Genomic DNA, 10,541 nt, shown 5'->3' with positions numbered 1-10,541 from the left:
GGCCAAGAAGACTAGGAATGGCTTGGTCAAGGTCACAGTTGGTAGCAGAGCCAAGTCTTGCTTTGTGGGTTACTTTCTGAGGTGCTGCCTGGTCAAACTGGTGATTCTTCTGTTTCTCCCCCATCAGACTGGAAGAGTTCCAGAGAGTGAGTAAGCAGTTCTGCATTCCCTCTCCCTAAGGATAAATCAGCATTTGGAGTGAAAAGCAATAGATAATCTTGTAAAAACAAACACAATCAAAAGCACAAAACCTCACTTTCAGCAATCTTTAAAACCCAGCTGTCATCCCTACTCCCCCACCAGCCTTTTCACTAGATCTAATAGAAGGGGGTGGGAGGTGCTAAAGAGATAAACCCTCCAGGCTCCCTACCTCTCTGCCTCCCCACTCCATTCAGGAGGGGCCTGAATGAACTAAACAGAGAGGTGGAGCCCCAAACAGCCCAGAGTGGCCAAGGTATTTGACACTGGCTTCTGCTTCCTGTTCCAGGAGTCCATGAGCTATAGCAATTGTTGGGGGGGTCCCCACTAGAGGAGTCAAGGGTCACCCTGGGTGAGGTCCAGGGCCTCGGCTGCCCTCCTTCAGGTTCCAGGTTTGTTCTCCATGTTCCCTTCACAGCATGTACTCCTAGTCTCAGCCTGACTCTCTCCCTGAGCCAAGTCCTGGGGATTTATTTTAGGAGTTGTTTCGCCCACTCTGCCTAATGTCTGCGAGAAGCTGGGTGCTTAGGGAGTCCTCACCATCTACCCACCTCCACCATCAGCCAGCAACCCCCATAGGGCTCAATCCCCTGAAAGTCACCCTAAGCTCACTCCCCATGCCTGCAAATCCTCTGCCAAGTTGCTAGTGATTTTCTTTCTTTTTTCCACCTGGCCCACTTTTTTTCTTAGCTTTGTTGATAGAGTAACTATTACTTAACATGCGTATACACTTTAGTATTTACAAAGACATTTTACAATTATAGTATTTTATTTGATCATTTACTCAGATATTTTCTCAGTTTTATAGATGAGAACATAGGGCATGATGAAATTCAATGATTTGTTCAAGTTTACAGAAACCGGTCTATTTCTTACTTCCCAAAAAGCAGGAGCTCTATAATGTCTACCCAACACACACCTCCTTAGTGTGAAGAGATCTTGAACTCTGGGCATAGAGGACGCTGGATCAAATTTCCCGCCCCACTCAAACCCTCTCTACACTTTGGCATTATCTATGAAAATTTGAAATACATATACCCTTTGACGACAATTACATGTCTAGGAATTTATCTTATGGGAAATCTCCCCCTTAATGTACAAAGAAATATATGCAAGGAAGCTCATTGCTGTGGACATTCTGTGGATTTAATTAACAAACGATGGTGCATTCATACAATGGAATCTCACGTAGTCATCAGAAAGAATGAGAAAAATCCATATGTCTTGACATTGAATAATGCCCAAGATGTAAATAAGGAAAGAAAAACTATACCACAGTATGTCTTATATACTAATAGTCCCATGTGTGTTATATATACATGCCTTTTTTGTATATGCAGAAAAAACATCTGGAAGATTATATATAAAAACCTGTTCAAATGTTTAGCTAGCTCTGAATTTTAGATTACAGGGTTCTCCATTTTCTAAGTTTCTTTCACAACAAAAATCTATTACTTTTGTAACCACGTGGGGGAGGGGGAGAACAGTAAAAAAATGTTTTTAAAAAGGAAGGAAGGAAAACACCCTCCTCTGGCTTAGCCTGGGAGGAGGTCCCATGACACCCACCCACAAACTCCCCAGCCCGAGGTATGCAGATGGCCTTGGAAATGATGTGTGGCTACAGACTGCCCACCCCTTACCGCCTAGTGCTGGTCTGGGCCTCCCTTACTGCTTTCGCTCCCTCCCTCCTGCTGGCCTCCATCCAAAATGGCCTGGGTTGGAGAACAGGCTGTCCTATGCGCTGCCGGTACTTCAGTGGAATTCAGTTCTTCTCAGGCCTGGTAGAGGCATCCATCTCAAGAAAGACTTGGAATGACACATGGTCAATGTGAAAGGAGGGTGGGAACTTCTGGCCAGATTTGAGGCCAGAGCTGTGCTGGGCTTTGGAGATAAAACTCCCACTCCTCAGGAAGGGGAGTTGGGGAGCAGAAAGCTGGCTCTTAGTCTAATCAAGGCTGGGAGGGAGGAAGGGAATGGGAGGTCAGAACTCAGGGATGCTAGACTTGCCGCTTGGCTCCTATCTCCTGTTGTCTATATTGTGAATACAAAAGCCAGCCTGGAGGAAGGATGTATGTATGTACCACCAAGTAGCTGTGTATCCTTGGGTAAGTCACTGCCCTGTCAGCCTTAGGGACTTCTTTCCTTCCTCTTTGCTTTTTCTCTTCCTGGAGCAAGTGCAGCATAGGAGGGCTGCAGAGGGCACAGGAAGGTGAGGGACCACTGCCATCTTGGCTCTCATGAGGAGGGGCTTGGGGAAGGGCAGGCTGCCAGGGAAAGTGTCCTCCATCTGGATTTTACAATCCAACCTGTGTGTGGAGACTGGGAAGTAGGGGGGAGGGCAGCTCAGAAGGGGGACCCAACTCTGGGCCCACTGATTTCCTTCAGCTTCATCTCACAGGTATCCGGGCCTTGCCCACCACTCCTGGTCCCCAAAGACCCTCTGCCCTCAGGGAGCCTTTCCCTCAGCATCCATCTCAGGATCTCAAAGAAAGTCTATTTAAAGAAGCTGGGCTAAGGGAACTACAACCCCCCCCCAACCCTGACCCCACCCCTATTCCAAACAATTGTCCCAGAATCTCAGCATGCAGAATACCTAGGTGGAATGGACCAAGGCAGGAGGATTATTCCAAAGCTTCCCAGCCCCACTCAGCCAGAATGTAGCTTTCCAATATTTCTTCAGTGTTCCCCCTCCTGCAAACCCTTCAAAGCAACTGGCTTCTCCATCTCACTTTCACTTGTGCCACCATCCCCCTCCCCCCTCCCCAGTCTTCCACCCCCACCAGCTGGCCACAGAGGGATGTAGGAAAGAGCTGGTCTCCTATGGGGACCATGGCCCCCAGGGCTGGAGCCTGGGGGAGCAGAAGATATCCTAACCAGATAGGCAGAGCCAAGAGCTGGCACTTTGGAGGCCCCTCTGCTAGGGAGGGGCGAGCACCTCTGTATACATCCTTCTCCCAAATCCAGAGACCTCAGTCCCCTAGATGACAAGAAATGGAGAAAACATGTCCTTGGAGATTTTGAGACAAAAGAGCAGAATTGGGGAGGAGTGGGTCGGGTCAGAAAGATCTCCCAGCAGGACAGGTCCTTCTCACCAGGTCCTCCCCAGCCTGTTCCTGGGCTGCAGAAGACTGTGTTGGAGGACTGTGAGCCATGAGTCACAGGCTTGTGTAGAGGGGGGCCACGTGGGTGTCCCCAGCAGAACCAGCCCAGCAGCTCTGTTGAGTAGTCCCCAGCACTGACGCACACTAGGCACCCTTCCGGATCAATGCACACTCACCCCTGTCCTGCCAGTCCCAGGGTGGGGAGGGGACAAATCTGAACTGGCCCATACTCAGCAGAAAACTTGGGCTTCTGCCAGCCCAGCTAGGAAGAGGCAGTTCCTGAGGAAAACTCCCCTGGGGCAGGGTTTTCAAGGTCTTTATGATTCCTGAGCAGGGACTCCAAACCTGCCCTGCAGAGCCCATGTTTGCACAAAGGGGGGAGGGGGACTGGGGGCTGGAAAGAATTGTGCTGGGTTTTTATTCACTACTCCCACCCATATGGAGGATTTGATTGTTCTGTTACCTCAGACCCAGCAGGGCCTTGATGCTGGTGAGGAGGGGGCTGCCCGGAAAGTCTGGGCAGAGGCCCTCTGGCCTTCACCTTAGCATGTTCTTACTATCACAGCTAACATTGGTGGCCTACACCTTCCCCCTCTTTTCCCAGAGGGTTGGGGGTGGATGTCCAGCAGTCCTTACTCCCACCAGGCATAAGCTGCCACTGCCGCTCTCGTGGGAACAGCTACCATTCCCAGATCTGGGCAACTCATGGCTTAGTCACAGGGCCAGGCTGCCTCAATGCAGCCCAGGCTTCCCCGGCACCAATCACTGCCATTGCTGCCAGTAAGTAGTCAGCAGGTTGAGCACACCTAGGTGGCTTTAGGCCAGGAACTACTTTCCATTCTCAGTGGATCCCCCCTAAGGTGAAAAAAAAGAAAAGAAATCCAGACCAACCTGACTGCTAGAGAGAGGAGGAGAATGGGGACAGAATGGCTCTTTCAGGACTTATTTATGTAGACCTAGAACGTGTCCCTAAAGGCAAAAACCTAGAAGCAGCTCAGAGCAGCAAAATTTGAAGTGAAATCTGCAAGGACAAGTTGGTATCAGGGGCAAGTAAGAGCTAGAGGATGAGGGGAAGGGAGAAAAGTAGGAGAAAGAAGGGATCCCTCACACACACAAAAAAAAAACTGCAGAGATCGGGCAATAGCTTGGGAGAGGGGTTTAACTCTAATTTTTAGAAGTGCACTTGCTCTGAAAATTCACCTTCAAGATAGTTGTTCTCACCACCCACCCCCAGATCCCACCCCTGCCCATATCGAAATGTTAGACTTGGCCAACCAGCCCAGTGGCTCAGGTGGTTGGAGCGCCCTGCTCCTAACCTCCCTGAGGTCGCAGGTTCGATTCCCACATGGGCCAGTGAGCTGCGCCCTCTACAGCTAATATTGTGAACAATAGCTCTCCCTGGAGCTGGGCTGCCCTGAGCAACCAGGGGTCAGTGTGAGTGGCCCGCAGTCATCCTGAGGGGCAGGCAACTGGCGTGAGTGGCCGGCAGCTGGCTAAAGCTGCTGTGAGCAGCTGACTGACAACCAGGGACCCCTTAAGCGAGGCGGGGGGAGGGGTGGGCACAAGGCTCATAATACCAGCATGGGCCAGGGAGCTGTGTCCTACACAACCAGACTGAGAAATAACGGCTTGAACCGGAGTTGGGAGGGGGAACTGAAAGAAGGCGGGGGAAAGAAATGTTAGATTGTTCCTGGAGCTAGGTAAAAAGAGATGAAAATCATAGCAGACCATGGTTAGAGCTATAGTATCATGAGTCTTTAATAACTTATTGACAAATGCTAAAAAATACTTAATACAGAGGACATACATGGCTTATAAAACGGCTGTGGATCTACAAATGTGGGAAGAGATTCTTGGCACTCTCACACAAACACAAAAAAATAAAGACTATTGTGACTGGCATCCCTAGAAAAGCAGCCTGGGGAGACTCCCCAGTGGGGGGTGGGGACAGGGCAGAGACAGTTCTCATTCATCCCAAATGCAACTTTCCTTTGCTCCCAAACACATCTATCAAAAAACCAAAGAAGAAAAACAAGAAACAAGGTCGAGGTAGAGTCACATTTTACACTGAAACCTCCTCAGTCCTGCAGCCCCCATGTCTCCAGATGGGAGGATGAGGGAGAAATGGGAGAACAAAGTCCATGTCTCATTCCCCTCCCCAATTCAGCACCAAAACAGAGGACCCCCAGTGTGCTCCTGGGTCCTTCACTGAGGTGGACAGGTCCTGACCCTGGGGCTGAGTGAGGGGCCGCAGGCTCTGCCTGGCTGTCCAGGTGTGCACACAGCCCTCTGCTGGTGAGGCAGGGCAGGCCTCCGTCACCGCCTCTTCTTGCTTGCCCGGGCTGCCTTCTTCCTCTTGAGGATCATCTCGTAAAGGCGCTCCAGGCCTGGCTGCAGACCCACGCCATCCACAGCGCTGCAGCCCTGCACGTGGGTAAGCGTGGCCGCAGCCAGCTCTCGGACCGCCAGCCTCTTCTCCACCTCTGTAGCACTCAGTGCCCCAGGCTGATCCTGCTTGTTGGCCAGCACCAACACAGGCACACCCTGGTTGTCCGAGGCCCTGCTGATCCGGTGTAGCTCCACTTTCGCCTCCTCCAGCCGCTCGGCCTCGGCAGCATCCACCACAAACACCAGCCCGTCTGTCCGGCGTGTGTAGGAGCGCCACAATGGTCGCAGCTTCTCCTGCCCACCGACATCCCACACTTGGAAGGTGATGGCACGGGACCCCCCCAGGGGCACCCGGATCTTCTCTGTGTTGAAGCCTTTGGTGGGAACACTCTGGACAAACTCCTTGAACTTGAGACGGTAAAGGAGAGAGGTCTTTCCAGCTGAGTCCAGCCCGATGACCACGACGTGCAGGGCCTGAAAGTGGGGCAGGAAGGAGGCGGTGGGCGCCATCTCTGTCAAGTGGTTCCCCATGGTGAGCTCCGGCTAAAGTGCGGGTCTTGGGGCTCACAGTAGAGGCACGAAGGAGGTCTTGAAATTACAGGCTCCGGGGACCACAGCTAGGTTATCTGAGCAGGGAATGGTCATCAGAGAAAAGAGGAGACATTTAATAAACATGAAATGTGCAACGTCTTGATCCTTTCCTAAATCAGCTGCCCATGCTTCCTTGTTAAAATTCTTTCTTTTCCTTTTTAAAACAGCTGCAGGTGTAACAAAGGCGCTCCCTTCTTCCTGGAGTCCTAACAAGGGCGACGAGACCTGAAGAAACCCCCAGGTACCGGGACACTGGTGGGGGATAAGGCGTGGAACTGGCGGACTATCGGCTTCCAGCGCGTCTTCTCCGAGCTTGTGGTGCGGTAGCAGAAGCCGCGACCTCATTCCCCAGGCGAGAATCCTCGCGGGTAGAGGCAGGTCGGGCAGCGCCCCCAATTTAAGAATTAAGGTGCGGGCGCTGGGACCGAAGATTGAAGCCCGCTCCCACCCACCCTCCACATCCCCAGGCGGTAGGCACGCTCCTCCTTACACGGCGATCTCTTCCCCACAGACCCCGACACTCCTCTGCCCGCCTTCCTCTGATTGCCCACTCCAGCTCCCCAGGCCCCGGACGGAGGCCGCCTCAGTACCGCCTGAACAGCCCGTTTACCTCAGCCGCGCTCTCTGCGGTAGGAGCCCCTCCGGGCCAGTCGCCTGAGCCGCCACGCGAACCTCCACGCCCGCATCCAGCAAGCCGCCACTGCAGAGCAGTGGAGGAACTCAGCCTTAAAAACCCCAAGTGACGTCACGCTGTGCAGGCCAATCAGCGGCCCCGCTACGGCGGGGCGGGGCGGGGCGTGGAGATACGCGCGCCGCATCTACCACCTCACAGTGATCTGTGTCTGTTCCATCCGTAACCGTTTTAATTGATCTTTTCTACCGTATTCCAGTATTTGGTATTCAACTCGGGACTAACCAGGAATGGGAGGTGGAAAGGGCAAAAGGAACACACGTGTGGCACCGTTTAACTCTGGAGAAGTAAAGAGCTTAATACTCAATGCCACCGCATCCCCCTCCCCCAGGCAGAGTTTTCCACCAGGATTTTCCACGGGTAAAATCCCTCCGCGAGGGACTCTGGGGGAGATACTGACAAGCCTCCCTCCTTTATCTTTCCTAATTCAATATTCAAACCTGTGTGAACCAAAGAACCCTATAAAATAGCCTAAACCCATTACCCCTATTGATTCTCACAACAGTCCAAGAAGTAGGGGGCTGATGATGTTGCCTGCATTTTATAGGTGAAGAAAACTCAGACGGGTTCAATGACTTGTCCAAGGTCACACATAGCTTGTAAGAGGCTGAGCAAGGACCTGTCTAAATCCAGTTTCTGGGCTTCTGACCATCTTCTCTCATCAGGGAGGCTGTAGGGTTAGGCATCCCCAACAAAAAACCATCAATCACTAGTCAGAGTGTTGGTCTACAGCAGACCCCTTAAAGACCTCCTTGTTCAAATAGATAAAGGCAGAATTCTTCATTCCACAGAGCAAGTATTTATTGACCCCATTCACACTGCGCACCATATATGAGCCAGAGAAACTAGGGATATGGAGAATGTGCAGGCGACAGGGCCTGGCCTCAGAGAGCTTATACTCTTGTTGAGAGAGACAAGACTGGCCATTGAAAGGTATGGACGAAAAGGGGTTCTATGGAAAGTAACCTCACAGGGTGATCTGATCATAAATTCCTGACTGGGCAGGTTATGGTGAGTAGCCACACCCCAGGCATATGAATTTTTAGTTAAAGATTTACCTTTTCCTTAAGTAAGCCCTGTCCAGTGTTTTTGTGCATCTAGGTTAACACACCCTTGACATAATCTTAATCACCCTCGGAGAAAGTACATGATCTTGTTAACTGTTCTGTAATCCAATCCCCACCTTGCTTTCTCCCACCCTCATGTAATCTTTCTTATGTTCCCGCTTTAATTTTAAATGTGTAAAAGAAACTAAGAAATTGTCATTCTCCAGAGCAGTTGAGATCTTGCTGCCCAACAACTGTCATCAGTTTTGGCTCAAATAAACTCTTATAAAAAATTGTTGGGCCGGCCCGGTGGCTCAGGCGGTTAGAGCTCCATGCTCCTAACTCCGAAGGCTGCTGGTTTGATTCCCACATGAGCCAGTGGTCTCTCAACCACAAGGTTGCTGGTTCAACTCCTCCAGTCCTGCAAGGGATGGTGGGCTCCACCCCCTGCAACTAAGATTGAACATGGCACCTTGAGCTGAGCTGCTGCCGAGCTCCCGGATGGCTCAGTTGGTTGGAGCGCATCCTCTCAACCACAAGGTTGCCCGTTCGACTCCCGCAAGGGATGGTGGGCTGCTCCCCCAGCAACTAGCAACGGCAACTGGACCTGGAGCTGAGCTGCGCCCTCCACAACTAAGACTGAGAGGACAACAACTTGAAGCTGAACGGCACCCTCCACAACTAAGATTGAAGGACAACTTGACCTGGAAAAAAGGCCTGGAAGTACACACTGTTCCCCAATGAAGTCCTGTTCCCCTTCCCCAATAAAATCTTTAAAAAAAAAATTGTTTACAGGTTTGGGTTTCTTTCATCAACACAGGGAACAGTGACAGTGCAGGACACACATGTATTGGGCCTTTGCAAATCGTGAGATAAGCACTTGTAGGACTTCTGAGAAGGGAGAGAAAGTGTCAAATGGAAGCTTCTGAAAAGGTTTCTAGAAGTTAATTAGTCCTGTGTAGGATTGGTTAGGAGCGGGGACAGGACTGGGTGGCATCTCCCCAGCCATTGTAGCCTGATACAATCTGGGCATCCCTGAAGAGGAGATGTCACAAAAGGTCAGTGTGACCCAAAGGATAACAATGATAACAAGGTAAAATTGAAGGAGGTTAGGAGGATGAAATTGTAACTCTAATATTTCCATTTTTATAAGGAGGCGGGATTCTTACATTTATTACATAATTCAATATTAACCTTTTAAAGGCTATATTTGGGGGGGGGGGTGGAAAAAGGGGAGAGGCAGTCATTGCCAGACAGGAGGGCCTAACCCTTCCTGACCACTAGCATCCCATCTGTTTATAACCAGCCTGCCTTGCCACCTCCTTCCCCTCCCTGCTACACAACCAGCCACCTGGTTTCCTCTAAGATACTGGAAGCCTCCTTGAACCCCTGAAGAGATCAAGACCTTAGGAAATCAGTTTGTTACACTCCCAGGTTGGGGGGGAGGGTGACAAATTGCAGCAGGAGCTAAGGTACAGAGGTGGAGCTGAGCATGGTCAGTTAGGAGAAGAGAAGACAGAGCAAGGCAAGAGGTAGGGAACGACTACTCCACTCCATTTAGTGATCACGGCATGCCAGGCTCTGGTCTAGGAACTTTGCATACTTTTCTTTCTTTAATACACACCTCAACCCAAGAAGTAAGTATGGTTATTCTAAAAGGAAGAAACTAAAGCACAGAAAGGTTAGGTAATTTACCCAAAGTCACCCAGCTAGAAATTGGCCAAACTTGGCTTTGAACAAATGTTACAATGGCTATGAAATCAAAACACACAGAAACAGAGAACTGAAAACATACAGATTGTCTTGTGTTTCTTCAACAATCTTTGAAACTTCTTTAACATTTCTCCTATATCTCCTGGGCCTCATACCCAAGAAGGAAATTGTCACTTGATTATCTGATAAAACACAAAACTAGCAATCCCACCCCACCTTTCATCTTTTCTGTTTGCCAGGGAAGGTGTTGATGAACAAATGGGAAGGAAGAGGTGGAACAGGGGAGGGGTAAAGGAAGGGGCCCAGTTTGTCAGGGTAGCACCAGGTTGTGGACCTACCCCAATATGTTTCCTTTAAATGGGAACTCCAGTCCTCCCCCCTCCTCTCCCCAGCCCAGGCATCTGCCTCAGGAAGCTTTCCTCCATTAATGACCCTTTTCTTTCCTGGCATCCTCACCTCTGCAGCCCTTTCTCTTCACAAGATCACAGCCCAGGACCAATAACACTGGGGGATTCACTGCATAGAACATTCAAACATTCATGCATTAAACATGCATATATGGAGTGCCTGCTAGGTGCGAGACACCACTCTAGGTTCTGAGCATATAGTCCTGAGAGAGATGGATAAGGCCCTCATGGAGTGTACATTACAGTAGGGAGTAAGGAGAGACAGACAATGAATAAAGAAGTTAATTTCAGATGGCGATACATGCCATCAGGGAAAATAAAGCAGAGACATGAGCTGGAAAGTGTCTGGGGGAAGGGAACTACTTTAGATTGGAGGTGTGTGTGCTCAGAAAGGCCTCTCCCATTG

General features: G+C 50.4%; 1 protein-coding gene across 1 annotated transcript; it reads right to left on the bottom strand.

The window, feature by feature from the left end:
- Positions 1-5,039: 5,039 nt before the first annotated feature.
- ARL4D (ARF like GTPase 4D) lies at positions 5,040-7,021 on the bottom strand. The gene is made up of 2 exons (XM_019752193.2): positions 6,889-7,021; positions 5,040-6,313 (listed from the first exon to the last, which is right to left on the bottom strand). The coding sequence occupies exon 2, from the start codon at positions 6,216-6,218 to the stop codon at positions 5,616-5,618; it is 603 nt and encodes a 200-aa protein (XP_019607752.2). The 5' UTR covers positions 6,219-6,313; positions 6,889-7,021; the 3' UTR covers positions 5,040-5,615.
- Positions 7,022-10,541: the final 3,520 nt, after the last annotated feature.

Source organism: Rhinolophus sinicus, linkage group LG15 (genome assembly GCF_036562045.2).
Source record: "Rhinolophus sinicus isolate RSC01 linkage group LG15, ASM3656204v1, whole genome shotgun sequence".
In the NCBI taxonomy this organism is placed as follows: domain Eukaryota; kingdom Metazoa; phylum Chordata; class Mammalia; order Chiroptera; family Rhinolophidae; genus Rhinolophus; species Rhinolophus sinicus.
The sequence above is the reverse complement of the archived record's forward strand: the minus strand, read 5'-3'. Positions and strand labels throughout refer to the sequence as shown.